We start from the raw sequence: 22198 nt of genomic DNA, 5'->3' as shown, positions 1-22198 counted from the left end.
CAAATGGGAAAATACCAATGAACAACATCAACAAACGATAACTGCTGAACGACAGGCCCCTGAATCAATCAGGACAGGTGCATAAACATCCAGCGGCTATGGATAGTTTTGTTTCGCCAGCATACAATATAATTGCAGTTGAAGGCAAATCCTTCAGAAGTTCTTTGTACTTTATTCTAACAACGAACATTTTTTGATAGGGAATATAAGTAAGGGGGAAAGAAACCAACTTTTGTTCTTTACAGGTATTTCTGCTGTTATAAATTTATATCGAGCACTCCCACTTTGGATAAATAGGTTTCATGCTGAAAAAAATATTCTCACAGATATTTACACAGTGTGGTGGGGTGCTTTTATGTTTAAAATCGTTATATACAGGTTAGACTGTGATTTTAAAAACAAATGTTGATATCTTTTTATAATATTTACAAAAAAAAAAAAGGAGCGGGAAATGGACATGATAACATTTCCGGATGCTGGAAGCGGGAATATAAAAAAATTAAAATATTCTGTCTTGAAAAAAATAGGTGCAGTCGGGTCCGTCGAACAAGGAATCAAATTGGTGTGGCCTAATAGTGTCAAGGAAATGAATATTCAAACATAAATAGGTACGTAATATCCATAGCTCTATGGTCTGCAAATAGTCAAAAAATAGCATAAGGACCTAAGAGCTACGGTCCGCAGCTATAATAACCTCTGTTGGATACTATTTCTTAAATCTTATTCAAGAAATTAAAACTGCAATTTTTGTTTGGTTTTAAATTTCACTAAAACCAAAATCATAGTTTAAAGAGAGGATGACTTAAGGGCATACGATACAGTTACAGGGAATGTAATGATGTTGCTAACGTAAAATGTTATTTTCGCGACGTCAAACTCTGACATATCGGGGAAAAGATGCATTTTTCGACTGATTTTTATCATTCAAACTGATTTAATTTGAAAACGAGTGCATGGACCCCTATTTTTTAAAACAGCAATTTGTTTCATTTTGCAAGGAGATTATGTGACCCAAATTTTATAAAACTGTAAATAGCGCAATTTTTTTAATTTTGATAAGCATGCAGCAAAAAATTACGTTTTTTACTCTATTCATGAACATTTGATAAATATAGAGTTATTTCGGAATAAAAAGTGCATAATTTTTAATGATACTTATAAAATACAGAAATTACCGATTATTTAACAAAAAACATTTTGTGTTTATCTTTTAAAACAAAAAAGTTATGTCTTTCTTTCGAAAAAGAAAATACGGACACAAATTTGAATTTTGAGCAAATATACAAAATTTCGAACTCATTTTACTCAAAAAGTAGCACATGAAGGTATATTTTTTATTACATATTTGATTTAATGAGGTAAAAAATAGCCTATATGCAAATTTTCATCAACTTGTAAATACAGGTTCAATACTGTATCGTATGCCCTTAAGGGTATGAATACTGGCATGTTAAACTGACAAAATGTTACTAGTTTAACAGGAAAATGTTCAAATATTTGGTGTTATAATTATAATTGTAGGACTTGTAAGTCAGTTAAAAAACTGAGTCGAATATTCAAAAATCAAAATCTGTAAACTTTTATCTGAATGCTAACCTGCAACAAGATGAACCAATAATTCCTGATTTGTATGACATTAAATATGTCTGATTCTCTGTGTTCACAAATATCACCTGAAAAACAAAAGTTTTCTGTTAAATCAAGTGCATGTTGTTTAAAAATACCACCAGACATTCATAAACAAGTGAAACTGCGAGCTACTGCTCACTGATGATACCCCCGCCGCAAGTGGATAATATTAATAGTGTAAAAATATGCAAGTGTTCGGTAAACAGGAAGTTGTCAAGTGATGAATCTGAAAACGCATCACACGGTATAGCTGGCTTATATAAATCCTGAAACCAAATTTCAGAAATCCTTGTATTGTAGTTCCTGAGAAAAATGTGACGAAAATTTTCAACTTGGCTATCATGTGTAAAATCATACAAGTGTTCGGTAAACAGGAAGTTGTCGAGTGATGAATCTGAAAACGCATCACACGGTATAGCTGACTTATATAAATCCTGAAACCAAATTTCAGAAATCCTTGTATTGTAGTTGCTGAGAAAAATGTGACGAAAATTTTCAACTTGGCTATCATGTGTAAAATCATACAAGTGTTCGGTAAACAGGAAGTTGTCAAGTGATGAATCTGAAAACGCATCACACGGTATGGCTAACATATATAAATGTTGATACCAAATTACAGAAAGGGTGGATGTGTAGTTCCTGAGAAAAATGTGACGAAAGTTTCATGGGACGGACTGACTGACGGACTGATGGACGGACTGACGGACGGACTGACAGACAGAGGTAAAACAGTATACCCCCCCTTTTTTAAAGCGGGGGAATAATTATAAATCATTTGTTAAAATTTAATAGAATGAAATTCAAAACAGTGTGGCTGTGGCCATTGATTGACACGTTAAATTCATCCATTGACTGGGACAATTAAGGTGAACGTTTGTATGTAACGACCACTGCTCACTATGTACTTTTTAAAGACACTTAAACTATGGGGTCACCAAAGGTTCTCAACACCTTAATAAAGTAATTCGAAAAATTAATCGGAAATAACTATTATCAATTATATAAATCAAAACATAAAGGTTATTCCTGATTAATTTTTCGAATTATTTTATAATTAAAGGCGTTAAGAAACCTTTGGTGACCCCACAGTTTAAATGTCTATCGCAGGTACGTCATGAACAGTGGTCGTTAAAGACAAACGTTCACTAAATTGTCCCAGTCAATGGATGAATTTAATGTGTCAATCAATGGCCACAGCCACACTGTTTTGAATTTCATTCTATTTTTTAATGTACCTAAATTAAATCACGGTTTTCAATAGATACCATATATAAGAAAACAAGAATGTGTCCCAAGTACACGGATGCCACATCCGCACTATCATTTTCTATGTTCAGTGGACCGCGAAAATGGGATAAAATCTCTAATTTGGTATTAAAATAAGAAAACTCATATTATAGGGAACATGTTTGCTAAGTTTCAAGTTGATTGGACTTAAAACTTCATCAAAAACTACCTCGAAAAAAAACTTTAACCTGAAGCAGGACAGACGAACGGACAGACAGACGAACAGACCAGAAAACATAATGCCCATAAAAATGGGGCATAAAAATAACCAATAGTTCAGTACGAGGATTTAACAACAGACATTATCAGGGCTCACTCTTCTAAATAATCGTAGTCAGAAGTGACATTTCTTTTTGTAACTGAATGTGAGAAGTGGTGACACTTGAAGAGAAGTGTGTTTGCTCCAACCATATGTTTGATTTTTACAATTTCTAATATGATATATTTGTTATAACAAATAGAATCTAATAAATTTTCTATGCACATGTATTAAATGCATATTCTTTACTGTTCAACAGCCCTAAATTAGCTGCTAGTATTTGTCTGCAAAATTTCAGTAAAGAAATAACTAATTTAAAATTGTTATCCTCAGATTTTTTGTTATCAGCTGAAATAGATAGTAGTTAACTGCTACCAATTGCTTCATCCAATTTTTCACAGATTGTTCAATATGTGATTTAGATATAACACATTTTTCAAACCTCATTGGAAATATTTCTTAACAAGAATGTGTCCAAAGTACACGGATGCCCCACTCCCACTATCATTTTCCATGTTCAATGGACCGTGAAATTGGATAAAAAATATAATTAGGCATAAAATTAGAAAGATAATATCATAGGGAACATTTGTACTAAGTTTCAAGTTGATTGGACTTCAACTTCATCAAAAACTACCTTGACCAAAAACTTTAACCTGAAACATGCACTTTCATTTTCTATGTTCAGTGGACCGTGAAATTGGGGTCAAAAGTTTAATTTGGCTTAAAAATTAGAAAGATCATATCATAAGGAACATGTGTACTAAGTTTCAAGTTGATTGGACTTGAACTTCATCAAAAACTACCTTGACCAAAAACTTTAACCTGAAGCGGGACAGACGGACGAACGAATGAACAGACGAACGAACGAACACACAGACCAGAAAACATAATGCCCCTTTACTATCGTAGGTGGGGCATAAAAATGAAGAGGAGTTGCAACCATCAAATGCAGATTTATACTGCAAATAGCATTTTCCATGGAACTTCTCTGAGGTGCTAGTAAAAACTGCATTTATGACAATCAAATGCCACTTAATGGAGACAACTCTTAAAATCCAATGCAGTCATTCCTGAATCAAACATTTTTTTTCTCAATGAACATGTGGGATTATTTTACACAATGTCATTTTTTGCAAAATAAAAGTTGTTACAAAATTTTTAAATATGTCAACTATTAAATATGACTGTAGTAAAGGATGACAAGACTAATATGGCTGTATTTTTTTTAGATTGTAAGTAGTTAGTTTTAACATTTTTAAAAGAAAGAAAGTGTTCCCTACATTTTCCAATACTCGTAAACATCTGTCTGTTTTCTTAATATTTTCTAGAGTACTATCATACAGTAAAGTTGTATCATCTCCTATGGCCTGAATACAGGAACAAACTGGAAAATAAAACAACAAGTAATACATAATGTCTCGTCCATAAAAAAAAATCAAACCATTTCACTGAAAGATTTCACGTATCAACTATTGTTGTGTGAAGAAGGCTGCTCAGATTTTGCAATATGATATCTTGACAACATTACTCCTTCAAAGTCTTTCTCAAGTCTATTTAAGGTTTCAAGCTTACATATCAAATTAACCCTGCCACATTCTTTATGTGCATGTTCTAAGTCATAAACCTTAAATTCACTAGTTTTCTTTTTTGCTGTCTGTCATATTTGTTTTTTGTCATAAATTGGGTCTTTTGTTTTTATCTTAAATTGTTTTACATATTGTCCTGTGAATGCATTTGATACCTGAGTAGATTGTATATATTTTGCTCATTGTTGACAGCTGTATGGTGACCTATTGTTTTGACTCTGGTGGATAGTTGTAATTCATACATCTCCCTTTTTATAATTAATATAAATTGAGTGTCCATAGGACACAAATAATTACCTCTCTATCATTTAACATTATAAAGGGCCATAACTGCCCTTAATTATATTTACCTGTATCTACAATATGATCTAAAGCACCAAGTGTTCTTAATTCTTCCTTAAACCATTCTCCAGCTCCCCGTGATGTCAGACTTAGTAATGACTCCATTGCAAGGTTACCAGTCTGAAAAAATAAACAGAGCTTCATCTTCCTGTTTTTAAGCAATTTTTAAGCCTCAGACTTACACAGTTCTAATTCCCTCCTCTTCTCAATTGAAACCTATTGAGTGATCAAACTTAATTTTAGATTGTATTAGATTTCTGGTCAACTTTTAACTAAATCTTATAAAAAGTATACCTTGATAAAAAAAAAAATCTTTCTCTTTTTAACTTATAAATACAATAGGAATCTATAGTTTATTTAGAGGAGTAGCTTTTTAGTTCTAGATCCTTTCCATAATATGACTCATCAAAAAGACACTCACTATATATATCCATGGCTACATGCATTTAATTTATACAAGTGAAACTCAAAAAACTCTTTTAGATCATTGTTTTTCTATGTGTTTTTTTTTTAAACAATTGAGGGCTGTTCAATAAAAATAAACATAAGAACGAGGGAGCGCACTTTGATATCCAATCTATGGATGCATGTTTTGGAACAGTAAAAGAGTAAGAAAATAATAATATAGCCTCTATAGATGTTTATCTAAACTTCAAAGTCCCTCCCTTAAATACAATGTATGTTTTGATTTAACAATCTTTTTGAAGATCTGTCCCATTTTGATTTCAGAAATGCTCCATTGAAAATTAATATTTCCTTCTTTCATTTGACTTACAGAAACACTTTCAAGATCAGTTTGGTTTTCTTTCCCTTCTTCCTTCTGTAACTGGAAATAAACTTCCTTAGCACGTTCAATATTTCTGTTTAGGGCTCGTTTCCCTGCAGCGGTCATTCCTCCATCATTGTTCTGGTTATCGACCTCCATAAGTCTTAACATCAAATTTAGACTAGACTTGTCTAGATCCATGTTTAATCTGTCTCGACTCAACATAAACATCATCAAAGCTGTACATAAGGCTAAACTCTGTAAAATTTTGAGGGAAAATATAATATTCTTCATCAAAAAATGTGCCCTGATCATAATTTAAATATATGTTTTGTTTACTTCAGACTTTAAATTGTTAACAATATAAAAGCATAATCCAGTGGCGGATCCAGAAATTTTCAAAAGTGAAGGCCCACTGACTACCTAAGAGGGGGCCCGTTTCCTTCATGATTCCCTATATAATCAACCAAATTTTTTTCTCAAAAGGGGGGGCCCCTGACCCCCTGAAAAACCCAAAATCAAAATAGGTAAATTTCAATAAAATACTGCTGAAAATATCAAATGTGGAAAATAGGTAAAATTTTAAAAAATATTCTCAAAATATGAAAAATTCAATAAGTTTTCCATTTGTAACAATAACAATAGTGACACCACCAAATTTCGAACATATTTGTAATATGTGATAAAAAGCATTGCGTATTAGTTTCATAACATTTGGTTGAGGCAAACTTCAGTTAGAGAACGGAAATGAAAAATTCATCAATTTTTCCATTTGTAAAGTGGCGAAACTCTAGAATGGTTATAGTGATGCCACCAAAATTGAAACTTGATTTGTGTGTTTTGTTTAAAGCAGTCTGTAAAAGTTTTATAACATTTGGTTGAGGCAAACTAAAGTTAGAAAAGGAAATGCCAAAAATTCAGCAATTTTTATGTTTATAAAGGGGCATAACTTAAGAACGGTAAAAGTAACACCATCCATATTCAAACTAGATCTGCATTATGTGGTATTCTGACAGCAATGTGTGTAAGTTTCATAAAACTTAGTTGAGGTAAACTTAAGTTCGAGAACAGAAATGATAATTTCAGCAATTTTTCCATTTGTAAAGAGCATAACTCTAGAAATGTTATATTGCACCACCATAATTCTAACTTGATCTGTGTTTTATAGTAATAAGCAATGTGTATACCTTCCATAACATTTCGTTGAGGCAAACTTAAGTTAGAGAACAGAAACCAACTTTGGGACGTATTGACGGACAACATTAAAACTTAGTGCCCCCCCCCCCCCCCTAAAAATCAGGTGGACATCTTAATGTCTGTTTAAGCATTCTAGAGATGGAGTATGAATGTTAAGTTGCTTAGATCTTAACCTAAATAAAACAGAACTGAGGGACAATTTCTTTTGTTTGATCACTTGCTGATTTTTAATCATTTATGCTACATCATGTCCTAGCTAGCCCAAAATAGAGGGACAACTAGCCCTACTCTGCCCTTTCTGTGCACCCTATACCCCTTTAGTCCTGGCCTACACATTTTTATTTTCTAGAGAAAAATTAATATTTTTCAGAGCAAAAGAATAATTTTAACTCCTGGAAAAAGCTTTTTACAACCCAAATATACTTAAAACCACCATAATATAACAATTTATCTTTTTTTTTTACCATCATGATCAATTAGTTAGTCTAAAGACTATTATATCCCCTAATAAAATCTTAACACTGTGCCTCTCTGCCCTTAATTCCAAACAAGAACATTGCCCTAGACTGGTATCTTACTTACAGGGTCAGAACCAGCATCCTGTAGACTACCAAATATAACAGTCACAGTACCATGGGCCCTCAGATGCATTCTAAATGATGCAGATATACACTTCTGTGCTAGTCCAATACAGCTGAAAATATAAAAATCATCTCAGTGAAAAAGAGCATCTCAATTCAGGAGAGATATATGTTCTTTATACAATCATACTTTTAATAGAGTTTTTTTCTTGTTCTAATAATAATTCTGAATATGAGACAGTATGTAACTTTAAGTTTAAACAGGACTGATATTGTTGAAAATAAAAATTGATATATTTAGGGTGTCCAAAGCCCTTCTTATCTCCATCAGGAAAACTCAAACCACAAAATTGAAAGCTAAGGATGTATACATACTTCAATACTATGCTATATGATCAAAAGGACTTTAAAATAATATTTAAATCTACAAAAGTTAAATCTGCATGAGGAAGATGGAACCTTAGCTTCTTGTCATTTCTAAATTAATCAACAGGATTTTTTTATGAAAAGTATAAAGGCAAATAGGACAAACTCATTGAACTTGGTGTCATAGGAGAAAAGATATAAAGCTGCAGGGTGTTTTCCACTAACCTTAGACATCTTGTAGACATAGGTTCTCCTTCTTTTAAACCTGCTAACAAATATTCAATATCATCAGCAAACTCCTGTGTTTCTCCATGTTCCTGCACTTCATGAGCTTCTTTTACATTCTTTACGACAGTATAAAGCTGTAATCAATAGTTAAAATATGTTAATTAAAGAAAAACTAATCAATTGGACGTCTAATGATTTGAATTTATTTGGTGGTGGATTTATGGCCCAATACTTTTATTAATTTTTTTTGTAACAAACATTTTTATAAAGCAAGTTTTATAAAGCTTGAGGGAAATTTTGTGCCTGTTCCAAGTCAGGAGCCTTTGGCCTTTGTTAGTCTTGTATGATTTTTAATTTTAGTTCATTTATATGTTTTGGAGTTAAATAACTTAATTATGACGTCCATTATCACTGAACTAGTACAAATTTTTGTTCAGGTGAAGCACACCACTGGTTGTAGTTCTTTTCTTTTTGAAGACCCATGGTGGCCTTTGGCTGTTTTCTATATTTGATCAGGTTGTTCTCTTAGAAACATTCCCCATTTCCACTCTCAATTTTACATATTTCTCCAAATTTTTTTCTGATCTTTTTTTAGAAATATTGTCCAATAAAAGCCAAAAAGTGAGCATACTATATAACAATATCATGTGCTTCTACATTCTGAAGGTGGCTCGTGGGTACAAAAATTTCAGTAAAAAATTGAACCTTTATTTTTTCATTACAAATTTTATTTATTACACTATTAGTTATTACTTTATGATATGGAAAAAAATCGATTCGGTTTGGCCCCAGATGACTTTTAAAATGTTTATATCATTGAAAAAGCTCCAAATTATCTCCCTTTGGTGCAAAAATGCCATTTTTTGGCATTAAATTTGAAATATCTCTTTTAACTCAACAGTGACCTATATTTTTTATTATTGTTTTCATATAAGCTGTACATAAACTAAATAATTGTAAAATTTAAGTGATTTCTGTATTTAGGTTATTTTTTTATTTCGATATTACCTCTATTTCTCCTATTAGTTCAACAGAATAAGGACATTAACAAAAATGTACGCTTCTTCCGGAGGCAGATTGTGAGCTTAAATGAACGGTGACCCCATTTTTTTATTTCATTTTTCTTTTAAGTATATGATAAAGTTCATTTATAAAAAAATATAGCGAAATCCTATATTAGAAAAATAAATTGATTTATACCCAGGAGCCCCCTTAATACAAAATAAATCTTTGTTTCAATTGAACTACTTACATAACATGATGATACAAATAGTTTATTTTTGTGTTTCTTATGTACATAAACAGGGAAATAATTAAAACATGTGTGCAAATCTTTGTGTTTCTTATGTAATTGAACACAAAAATAGTTGTAACCATATGTGTACCTCTTTGAGTTCTTTATGTACATGAACAGAGAAATAATTATAAGTGTACCTCTGTGTTCTTTATGTACATGAACAGAGAAATAATTATAGGTGTACCTCTTTGTGTTCTTTATGTATATGAACAAAGAAATAATTATAGGTGTACCTCTTTTTGTTCTTTATGTACATGAACAGAGAAATAATTATAGGTGTACCTCTTTTTGTTCTTTATGTACATGAACAGAGAAATAATTATAAGTGTACCTCTTTTTGTTCTTTATGTACATGAACAGAGAAATAATTATAAGTGTACCTCTTTTTGTTCTTTATGTACATGAACAGAGAAATAATTATAAGTGTACCTCTTTGTGTTCTTTATGTACATGAACAGAGAAATAATTATAAGTGTACCTCTTTGTGTTCTTTATGTACATGAACAGAGAAATAATTATAAGTGTACCTCTTTTTGTTCTTTATGTACATGAACAGAGAAATAATTATAAGTGTACCTCTTTGTGTTCTTTATGTACATGAACAGAGAAATAATTATAAGTGTACCTCTTTGTGTTCTTTATGTACATGAACAGAGAAATAATTATAAGTGTACCTCTTTGTGTTCTTTATGTACATGAACAGAGAAATAATTATAAGTGAACCTCTCTGTGTTCTTTATGTACATGAACAGAGAAATAATTATAAGTGTACTGCTTTGCGTTCTTTATGTACATGAACAGAGAAATAATTATAAGTGTACCTCTTTGTGTTCTTTATGTACATGAACAGAGAAATAATTATAAGTGTACCTCTTTGTGTTTTTTATGTACATGAACAGAGAAATAATTATAAGTGTACCTCTTTTTGTTCTTTATGTACATGAACAGAGAAATAATTATAAGTTTACCTCTTTGTGTTCTTTATGTACATGAACAGAGAAATAATTATAAGTGTACCTCTTTGTGTTCTTTATGTACATGAACAGAGGTGTAAGCATCATCACCATCTCTGTTGCCCCAGTGTACAGCTCTGACTAGGTGTGGCATCTCTGCAGGGGAACCCTCTCTTGATGATGTTGGCTTCTTAGCTGTTTTACTTGGGGGTGCTGGTGTAAGCTTTGGTGGTCCGTCAGCCTCACGCTTTTTCTGCAAATACAAAAATACTGTTATAAAATTTGGTTTCAGTATTTCAGGTACAATGATGCATGACTTTCAATATAAATAAACATATAAAGATTCAGGTAAGTGATACATAGTTGAGATAGTATATGAAGAAGGCTGAGTATTATATATATATTGTATATGTTTATATTGATCAAAAGAAAATATCACAATTCCAGAGAAGTAACTGATCAGTCTTTGGAAGAATAAATACATGAAAAAGTGAAAATTTCATAGAATATTTAAATCAAGAATAAGAATGTTAAAATATATTCAACAAGTGTCCAAACACATTTATTCATGAATGCACATAGCACGCAAATGAATTTTCAGTTTTATTAAGCACTGAGTTGCATATTTCTAATATATAAATCCATGTATTAATTTTTACTTCTTACAATGACTTATAATGCATATAAGATTAAGATAATATCTTTTCCTATACATCTCACAATCAGTAAAAAAAAATGTGAACATTTTTAGTATTTATCAAATTACTTTAAATTTTCTGAAGAATGAAATTTAACTACATAGATGTTTTTATTTTGGATAAACCTTTGTCAGTTTTTGTGTACTCATTTTATCCTTCAAAATTTAACTTCATGGTAACAACCTGTAAATAAAACTGACTATTACTTGAATTCAGTCTTATGATTTTGAAGAGATATACCTTTTAGAAAACTTGAAAATTCACTGATTTTAATTTTCTATTGATTGATCACTATGTTTAATCTGATCTGTTTATAGGATCTTGCAATCTTTTCTCAAGATTGATAAATAAAGTTTAATAAAGATACAGGTATGTTGGGCCAACATTAAAAATATCTTTGTTTCCCCTCACCCGACTGAGGTTGTTAGGGTATGGGTAGGTAGGTAGGCAAATCATTTTATTTTATTCCTTGATATGGTTTTCTATATTGAATTTGTATAAAATTCAACAGGTAAGGCTCAAGTCAAGAAAAGTGGGGTATTCCCTGTATTCTAATTCAGTGTACACCCCAGTTTTCTGGTGTTAAAACAAAACATTATACAGGAACCTCCTTTTCTCCTATTCATTTAATGTAATGAAATCTACAAAAGCGCATATTCTACTTGTGATAACAATGCTTAATGATAGCAAGTGTTTTTTTAGTTAAAAAATCAAGTTTATTTCAAGTCAAATTTGATGCATAACTCACAACAAAACAATTCCTTTGTTCACCAATTCATACCTTAATCATCAATTATGAGATGACAAAAAGATACATGTATGTTAATCACTTGGGAATTAAAATTCAATGAATACAAATTTTCAATAGAAGTGAACACATTAAGGTAGCACAATACAAAGATTTTGTTACTCCCAATCAGACAACTTTAAACTGATGTAATTCATTTCATTGATTGGGGATGAAAAATCTTTGTATTGTGCTACCTTAATTTAGTTATGTTCAGTTACACCTGGATCATGCAGCTTGGTCAATTGATTCCTAAACAAAGATTTGTATGTTTTTTTCGAGTTCTAGAAGAAACACGGCTTCACTTTATATTCATGTTTTGTATTTCCTAAAATACTTTTAATAAGTATTTCAAATTCTACGGATGCAGTTATAACGTTAAAACGTGCCCTTTTGTAATGTTCATGCCATAAATTGAATAAGGAAATCCCATTTAAACTGTTTTTTTTTTTACACCAGAAAACAGGGACGTTCCCTGAAAGCAGGGAATACATGTATCCCACATTTCCTGACTTGTGCCCAACCTGTTCAAAGACAAAGTAAGTAGATAGATTTTAAAGCACGATTCAGGAACAGAGGTTAGATACAAAACAAATTAAGATGCACTCAGCGGGTTGAAAGATGCTTCAGACTTTTTTATATTTTCAAAAAATATCACCCTTGCACACAAATCGTGTGGCTTTGTTTCCTTGATTCCGAATCATGTAGACGCTTCCTTGCAAAAATGCCTTGATTTGAAACGCTCGTTGACTACAGCATCATAAAGGTATCACAAAAAACCAACGATCGTTGACTACAGCATCGGAAAGATAACACCAATAACCAACATAACAAAAAAAAAAAAATGGACAAGAATGGCCAATAAAATTTTTCGGGTCGTGGTGATTTTACCGGGTCGGTCGTGTGAGGGGAAACAAACAATATTTTATTTTTGGCCCTGTTATGTTCAAAATGCTAATGTATTCAACATGATTTTTTTTTTATTGGAGTTATGTTTTCTGATAGATTTTTTTTATCACTTAAATGGAAAAGAAAATGTCATTAAACAAATTTGAAAAACATGGAACAGCATATAAAACATGACAGAAATGCATACATATAAGCAATCATTAGGAATACTTTATAGTCATTAGTAAAATGCTGTACATGTGTAGTTTTACATAAATGGTACATATATAACTTGTAAAAATGTGAAAGTCTAAAATGGACAGAAAAAAGTTCAAACAATGCAGCTTAATACTAATCTCAGAGAGCAAGGCAATCACAAATGTCTACTAATTTCAAGAAATAAAGAATAAAAGCTTATGCAAAAATTAATGTTCTTGTGTTAGCAGAGAAATAAACCACAACATTAAATTTTCTAAATACTTTTTCTAAATCAATGTAATTGGAAATACATAAACAGGTAAAAGAAAATAATTGTTATATATTATATCCATGCATGATATAAACATTTAAAATCATCATGCAACTTTACAAAAAACTCTTATTTGTTGGCTCATAAAAAGTTAATCTAGAAGCAATCAACTTCAAACTATGGCCTAAAACTACATATTTTATATAATTTGGTGTTAAAAGATACATCATTTTAACTAAAATATTGAGCTGAAGGGAAGAAAATCAAGTAAATCTTGATGGAAAAAGGGCAAGTATCAAATGGTAAGAGAAGCCCTTGCTTTAAAAAAAAAACATATATTGCAAAAAACATTAGATCCCTTATATTGATCACTTTTAACATACCGGTAATTCCTGAGTTATTTCTATAATAAAACTACTTTTCATTATATCTTCATATTAAAACAATTATACAATAGTGTCCAGAATAACCTTTTCAGAAAGATGAAATCCATTTAACTTATGTACATGTAATTTCATGCACTGAACAAGATGTGGCTGTGCTAGAGGATAACCATTTGTTTAAGTAATAAACATGATAAAAAACAAAATATAGAATACAGCTTTACATTTATCACCCTCCCCTGGTCTAATTTCCATAATATTTTATTTTTCTATTCTGAACACCACTGATAACACTAAAAAGCCAAGCAAAGCAGTATGCACATTTTTTTGTGTTGTTACCCGCTCCTCTTCATCTATATCTGCCTGCCATGTGGACCTCACATTATACACTGCCTTCGACGGGGACTGAAATATACAGTAGAATATCAGTTCTATAAGACTGAAATACATGTACAGAGTAAAATCTAATGTTATAGACAGTCTTCAACAAACTGAAATTTAGAGTAAGATCTCATGTTATAGACAGAATTCAACATGGACTGAAACAAAGAGGAAAATTTCATGTATGTATTTCATTTTATGTCTCAACACTAGCAGGGTTTCCCCTGGGTCAATTATTTTTTTCGCCACCTCTTTCGCCAAAACAATATATTTTTCGCCACTTTATTATTTTTTTCGCCATATGACACAAATATATCTTTCTTTTGAATTCCCCTCCTTCAAACCTAAATAAGATTACTTTGCCCCATTGCTTTCTAAGATTACTTTCTAAACCTATTCTTACGGTCTGTATTGTAATAAATAAAAATACTAAACATTTACCTTATAAAAAAAAAAAGAACTGTATAGGGAAAATTGATTATATTTTGAACAACTTTAAAAGAAGGGGACCACTTATTTTTGAAATTAAAGAAGATATAAATCCTGGAATATAATCTTGGTTACATGAAAATGTCACAGTTCTTTGGGAAAGTTTTAAAAAAAATAATAACATGTGTCCTTTTGTACTATGAAGTGTTTTTTTACAACAAAACAAAAGACTGAAAAGTTTTTTTATCACTTGACATTGATCCCTCATGTAAGGTGTAGTCATAACATTGAAGGGTTATTTTTATTCGAGGGGTTGTTCCCAACCTTTTGAATAAATTTCTTTATAGAGACAGTTTTCTTTTCTATACCATCGCCAATACATGTGTAAGTACAACTATGCTTGAAACATGTGTGTCACTGAAACGACTTGAAAGTAAATGTACCCACTCCAATCAATTATCAATATCAAAGTTAAATGATAAAGTTTTAAATTAGAGACCTTTCTTGCTTTTGAACATTATCCTTCATAGGCAAGTTTTCTTTTCTGGACTATCATTAAAAGAAGGAGAAGAGTCGTCAAAATTTTGCTTCAAACACGTGCGTCGCAAAGTCACGTTAATAGATCCTTTAAGTGACATGTAACGAACGCCATTCTACCATATCATTTTCTCATTACAATCAAAACCTTTATTAATTAGTCCTTTGATTATTGATTTTCTGTCAAAATCTTAACGAGTTCAAGGTGAATTCCGATTATTGTCTGACCAGGTAAAGACCGAGAAATCCGAAAAAAGTAAACAAACAAGATGGTTGAAAATAAATCGTTTTATATATTTCTTTCGCCAAATTCTTTCGCCAATGACGAATTTTAATCGCCACAATTATTATTTTTTCGCAAATTGCGAAAATGGCGACCGCCAGCGGAAACCCTGAACACTAGAATATTTCAACATGCCATCTTATAACTTTTAGATAGAAATATGAACAGTAATATAAAAGATCACCAAAGCCTGATGCAACCAAATATTGTAATATTTATGAATAATATTTTGTCATCTAACAAAATTGGTTTTAAATTTCCCTTTCCCTATACATATACCTTGCTTAAGAGACCAATGTTTGTTATATACATATTTATTTATATATTTACAGTGATTAAAATGTTGTCAGTATTACCTTCTGAAGTGTTGGCTTTTTCTGAAGTTCTGCCACTCTTGCATTCTTGGATCGGAATATTTTCTTCACCTTGACTGGTTCCTTGGATTTAGCTGAGTCTTGTGAACTATCTAAAGATCCCTGACTACTGGACATGATATCTTGTGAACTACTCAGGTCTTCCATTGGACTGTCACAAGTTTCTTGGGACTCCTGAGAACTCTGTATTGGGGTAGGTTCCTGTGAAATTTCCATACTTTCAGCTTGTTGTCCTACAATATCAGGCATTTCAGACTCTTCACCATCATCAAAACCAAATGAATTCTCAGCAGGATTTTGCTGTATGTTTTCAATTTCTGCTATAACTTCGTTCTGTAACGGTGGAGGTGGTGTCTCTTCTTTAACTGGTGAATCTTCACGCTTGATTTCTTCTTCAGGAAGGTTTCTATTTTTACTTTTAAATATTCTATTGACTCTAACAGCTGAACCCCCTGAACCTGAAGATGATTTTGTCTTCCTGCTGAAGGACCTAGGAGGAACAGGGTCGGCTGAAGTAAAGTTATCAGAATTTTCTTCTGTCAAGTCAAACGCTGAGTTAGTATTTTTATTCAGGGTCTGTATCTCTTGTTTTGCCAAAATTGCTGCCTCAGCTAAGTTTGATACCTGATTGAAGCTGGACACAGGATCTTCCTGACTGGCTTTTGGACCTCTAGGCTTTTCTTTCAGATAACTTTTCAGTCCTGGAACAGGAGGAACCTTTGGGGAACAAACCACAATGACTGTGGAACCCTTGCCATGTTTGATCTCTGATTTTTGTAGAACTTTACTGTTATTGAGTCTTCCTACAGGGTCATCATTATTTGGGGTGTACTTGAACTGACTATAAACAGCAGGATCCATGTAATGACTTCTGAAGTTTAGAACAGTTAACCCTTCTTCACTGTCTTCTTCTGAATGTAAAACATGAGTTTTACTAGTGATCATTCTGGGAACATTACCTTCTTTACGCCTTGTGTATGTTCGTGTAGTTTTCTTTTTACTATTTTGGTCTGCAAACGGGTCCTCTATTTCTCTTTCAGGAGAATCAGAAAACACATCCCTTCTCTGTGGCCTTCCTTGAACTGTATTTTCTTCTTTGGTAACTGCCACAGACTGATCACCTGATTCTTGGTCATCATCGCCCCCTTTTTTCCTACGTGAATATGTACGTACAGGTCGTCTAGAAAAATTAGACAAAGGAATTTCATCTTCCTCCTCTTCTGTTCTTTCCTCTATATTCTCAGAATTATCAACAATTTGCTCTTGTCCTTTATGTGATACCTTTAGATTAGGGATAGCAGGACGTCCTAATCCACTCCCTGAGTTTGAAGTTGGAGGGGGTGGTAAAACAGGGGCCTGAACAACTTCTTTTTTCACTGTCTCACCATCTTCAAAATCAAAAGAGAAAGGATCTGCAGATTCTGTCTCTATTTTGACTTTTTTACATGTGACTTCAAATGGATCATCTTCTCTTAAACGACTGAATGAAGTCTTGCCCCACTTAGTCTGTGATGTTGACCTGTTCGCTGCTGAATTTGGTTTAAGAGCATCATCAAATGCTTTACTCTGAGCAGCTTCTCTGTTGGCCTTACCATAGGTTTTAACAGCAGATTTGGTAGCCATGTTGTATCTAAAATATAAGTATATAAAAACATGAATATTGAATTTCAAAGTTCATTCAAGCCTGGAAAATTAATCATTAAAAATCAAATTCAGATTGAAACTAATTATTGTTTTTTTTAGTTTTTCAGTAAAATATTCAGAAGTTTACTTTTTTGCATAACAGATTCAGTTCTTCATTATCCACTATAATCCCTAAGTTCAAGTATGTATGAAGTTAATAAAAATACCAAACATTTCCACAGAACACACACAAAACATGTGAAATACGACTTTTCACACACAATAAGGATAGACTTCATGAGCATTTGCTGCCACATTCATGTCCACACGTTTCTTTGAAATTATCAAGTTGAAAAATAACGTACATGTACTGAAAAGAATTTGGCATAATTAAAAAGTAACACAGGAAACAAACAATTATCTGATTGGGGAAAATCCTCATAAATGGGTACCACCTTATTTTGGGGTAAAAATTGTATTCATTTATTATACTTTACATATATTTAATTTATACATACAATTCTAGTGGGTAACATGTTATCACGTGACATGGAATAATTCAGCTAATTTTCATTTAATTGCAAGGAAGGACGAATAAGCCTAAAAATTCATAACAGCTGAGAATAACCCTATTAATCACTGGCAAGTATTTATTACATAAGTTATCTCCCATGAAAGAGATGTCACAGACGTAATTAAATAAAAGGGCAAAGTTTACTGGAAGCCCATCGATCAAGAGAATAAGAAATAAGAATTTGGCAGATCATCTTGTGCCGATGATATCTCTCATAAATGGTCCTTTGCCGTGTTTATACTGTACAAATCATTGGTTGTACAAACAAGAATTCTAAGACACTAATGTATTTTTGAACATAAACTTTGTATGTCTACTGACTAAAGTAAGTAAGTGCTCTTAGTGATTCAAAATCCCCTTCCACTGTTAGTTTGGTATAATAAAACAATTGTGGCCCCTTAGAAGCGATGAATGTCAAAATTGTCAAACCTTCAAAATTATTATACTTAAACTTCTTGTGTTAACAGTTTTAGATGTTCACCTTGTCTATGGATCATTACTGAAAATTATACCCAACAATTGAAAATAGAGTATCATTTTACAATGAGAAAAAAATTAACAGCAAAAATATCTTGAAATCAAAAGTTACATCACCGAAAATTAATATATGTTCAGGGGAGTATCAGGTTCGTTTGCGCCCAATACACTTTCGCACCCTACACGTTCACACCTTGCATGTTCACACCCAAGGTCTGTTCGCATACAATTCCAGTTGAATAATTAGAAAATCAAGTTTGTTGTTTTTAATTGATTTGATGTAAATACTGCCATGACTGCATGTATTTAGCTTGGTATGAGTAAACAAATTGAGGATTTTAAATGAAAAACACTAAAAGATTTTAACTGCTTGGCTCCTTTGATCTGAAACAATGAAACAAAAAAAATCATAGTAATGCACTAACCAAAACATGCTTAAAATTTATTCAACACAAAAAAATACCTTGTTATAGTCTCAATTTATTTTTAAACAATGAAATAAAAGTTAGCAATACACTTAAGTTAACCAAAAAAAGATTAAGATTTATTCAACACAAAAAACATGTTGTCTTAATTTAATTTAGGACAATGACAACAAATATACTTCAGGGCTCAAGCTACCAGGCGACTTGGGCGAAGTCGCTGCTTCCCTGACCGTCACTTCGCTTTCCCCGACCCCCAATGCGAAAACAAGTCGCCCTGTGCTCTGAAGCTTCCGTCATCGGACATTTTCAGTTTTTACAAAGTTGATGAAACATCAATTTTTTTATTGATAATTACAGAAATTTAGACATAAACGATTCATTATTCTAAGAAAAGAGGTTGGAGCATTGTCTTTGCAGTGTGTAGCAGGTTATTTGATAAAAATACAACTTTTTATCACTTCGTGCATTTCCGCAAGTTCCAGTGCTTGTTATTTGAAAACGTACATCAACCTAAATTTCGGCAGCAATATAAGTTTGTTACTTCATTTAAACATGATAAAAGTTGCCTCCAGTAAATGTTCAATCCATTTATTGCATTAAAAACGTCATGTTCCTTTCCAAATGACTTGTCAAACATCGTTTATTTTTGTAAATTTTCTTTTCGTCCGCCATTGACAGATTTCTAAACTACGGATCTGAACCGGACTGGCTATGACCGAAAAACCGTACTTTTACAATAATTACTATGGACGCACGGATGGAACAGCTGACAGAAGAATATTGATCCCAAAGGGGAAAATTACGTATTCCACACGCATTAACAGACTTTTGGTTACATCTAATTGATAGGTCATATAATTCCCTATATTTTTATGGATTGTTTCAAAGTTGCTTAACTCTGAGACTATTAATTATATTATGGCCCAGCTTAATAACTTTTATATTTTTTTATGAGAAACACTGAATTTCATACACGAGATAGATTTGAATTAAATTGTAATTGATATATTATATTTTCTTAACATTTTTTAAAATAAAAAAAAAATTTTTTAGTGCTAGATATTAAATATTTAGTTGGTAGTTTCTCACAAGAACCTTAGTAAAACTTAAACAACTTTTAATTTGAAATGCTACTTTAATTGTATACTCAGATATGAATTGAATAATATAAAAAGAACATTATTTACATATGACCCTTTATACTATAGTAAAATCCAAACATTGTAGCGCACCGCGCGAATGAGCACTTCTCTTTCAAATCTCACCACTTCTCCCTATCAGTTTCAAAAAGAGAAGTCACTTCTCCCTTTAATTCTGAAGTAGTGTGAGCCCTGATACTTATAGGAATACACTGACTTGCCAAAACTTGATTACAAAGTTTTAAACACAAAACCAATAAAAATTGGATGCGAACGTGTAAGGTGTGAAAGTGAAAGGGGGCGAACGGACCCGGATTCGTTTAGGGGTATAATACCAATACACCTTATTGCTATTTAGAAATCTGTCCTGCTTGACCAGAGAATCGGACCCTTCTAAACTATTGACGTCCTTCCACAATCACTTTTCCATTGTGGGCGTCAGATAATTTGTATTTATTATATCAAAATTTTAATGGAACCTTTGAGATGTACAGTTTTGGCAAACAAATAGGTATTTGCAATACATAATTTGTTTCCCAATCCACTATAAATATGTTTAAAGCTAAGTGGTGATAATATCCAACTTGAATATTAACAGCTGTAGACTAGTCCACATTCATCTTGACAAAATACCTAAATAGTTGTTGTAGTAAAGGTAAAAGATTTTTTTAATGTATGAATTATGCACAAACAACATGCCAGGCCATATGCCATGATCTGGATTTGAAAAATATAAATTATAATTTATACGCAATACAACAAGATCTTAGTTGATCCTGATGTAGCTGCGAGGAACTATATAATCGTCAATTATTTGTTTTTTACAGAAAGTAGTTTAATATCTCAAAAAAATAACTCTAAACTAGACATAAATCAATGGGCATCTCTATCAGAAAAGGCGAAAAAAGATTGATCATTTTGAGGAGGTAAGATAACTCGTACAAGAGAAAGATTGCGTTCATTCGTCCATCTGAGAACGTGTCGCGCCAAATTCTTTGAGTAAAATGTTGCGTAAATGCATAATATTGTAATGAAAAACTCCCATTTTCAATTCACCTGTTAAAAACAAATCTGCATGATATACAAACACAATCGGCAGCTATCGCCTGTACAGCGCCATTTTGAAAATTCTAACAATAACAGTTGTACGCAGGCGCACTCTCATCGCACTTGTCTTTCAGGACAGATTTTACAGGCATTGTTTCGTAAATCAAAGGGGAAATAACTTTAAAAATAGTTCAACTAATCTGTAAGTGTTATTTCCCTTTGACCCATTTTTTTTTCCAATTACCTGCACATTATTAAATAATGATTAAAAGCACTACTGTAAATAATTAAAGCAACATTTAGAACAACATACTCATGAATTGGTAATATATTAAATTTTATCCATGGAATGGAAATCATTTTTTTTTTAGATATTTGTCCTTTAAAAGAAAGAGTCACATGTAAAATATGTTATCTGTAAATATTCGTTGACATTATTTGACATAAAATGTTTTTTGGAACATTGTTTTTTGGTGATGAACAAAATCTGTACCATTAGTTAGTTGACATTATGATGTAATAACACATACAGCTTGGTCTATTGTTTCGGCTTAAATTTTTGGTAATTCCTGCTATCCTTTTAGTGTAACTTAGTTTTAAGATCTACCAAGTCATGGCAAGTGCGGCTAAATATTTTATCTACATGTATAAATTACTTTTAAATGTCAATCATGACCAATAAGCAACACCTCAGGCGGGCACAAGAAAAGATCGAAATATGTTTTATAAGGCAAAAAAAATCAAAGCAGGTCATGTTATACGTATGATAGGATATAATCAAGAAAAAAGGGGTAATCCATTTTCCCCCCGTTAAACTGGCCTGAACAAATCAGACTTCCTTGCCAGTCTCCACTGGCTGCTAGCTCCAGTTCATAATTTTACTTACTTTGCACTAAAAATGGGGGACCGAAGAAACCGAAAAAGAGAGTGTTGAAAGCTACCTCTTGAATTCGACAGACTGGGCCTAGGAGGAAGCTTACCTTATGTTACTGGTAAAGAGTTGCAAGTGGTCGATCATCACTGCTCTTAAAAAATGTGGTGCTTGAAGCCATTGCTCTTGGTTGAGTAATATCGGCATGCACTTCTTGGTATGGTGATGCAACAACAGGTAGAACGATATACGAACATCTCAGTCTTTTTCACCTGCCCTTTTTGATACTGAGGGCCATCTATTGCACAGTAGGCTAAGT

General features: G+C 32.2%; 1 protein-coding gene across 2 annotated transcripts in view; it reads right to left on the bottom strand.

The window, feature by feature from the left end:
• LOC143045780 (wings apart-like protein homolog) overlaps positions 1 to 21135 on the bottom strand; it is a 33422-nt gene extending 12287 nt beyond the window's left edge. The window contains exons 1-10 of one of the 2 annotated variants that reach the window (XM_076218530.1): positions 21018 to 21135; positions 15706 to 17353; positions 14041 to 14124; positions 10559 to 10747; positions 8242 to 8378; positions 7652 to 7763; positions 5882 to 6130; positions 5115 to 5226; positions 4459 to 4562; positions 1597 to 1673 (exon numbers count right to left, since the gene is read on the bottom strand). In XM_076218530.1, the coding sequence (XP_076074645.1) occupies positions 1597 to 1673; positions 4459 to 4562; positions 5115 to 5226; positions 5882 to 6130; positions 7652 to 7763; positions 8242 to 8378; positions 10559 to 10747; positions 14041 to 14124; positions 15706 to 17346 (2705 nt within the window). In that variant the 5' untranslated portion in view covers positions 17347 to 17353; positions 21018 to 21135. The remainder of the gene's footprint in view (positions 1 to 1596; positions 1674 to 4458; positions 4563 to 5114; positions 5227 to 5881; positions 6131 to 7651; positions 7764 to 8241; positions 8379 to 10558; positions 10748 to 14040; positions 14125 to 15705; positions 17354 to 21017) is intronic. The other variant, XM_076218531.1, reaches the window with a different exon arrangement.
• Between the last annotated feature and the right edge of the window lie 1063 nt (positions 21136 to 22198).

Source organism: Mytilus galloprovincialis, chromosome 9 (assembly GCF_965363235.1).
Source record: "Mytilus galloprovincialis chromosome 9, xbMytGall1.hap1.1, whole genome shotgun sequence".
In the NCBI taxonomy this organism is placed as follows: domain Eukaryota; kingdom Metazoa; phylum Mollusca; class Bivalvia; order Mytilida; family Mytilidae; genus Mytilus; species Mytilus galloprovincialis.
The sequence above is the reverse complement of the archived record's forward strand: the minus strand, read 5'-3'. Positions and strand labels throughout refer to the sequence as shown.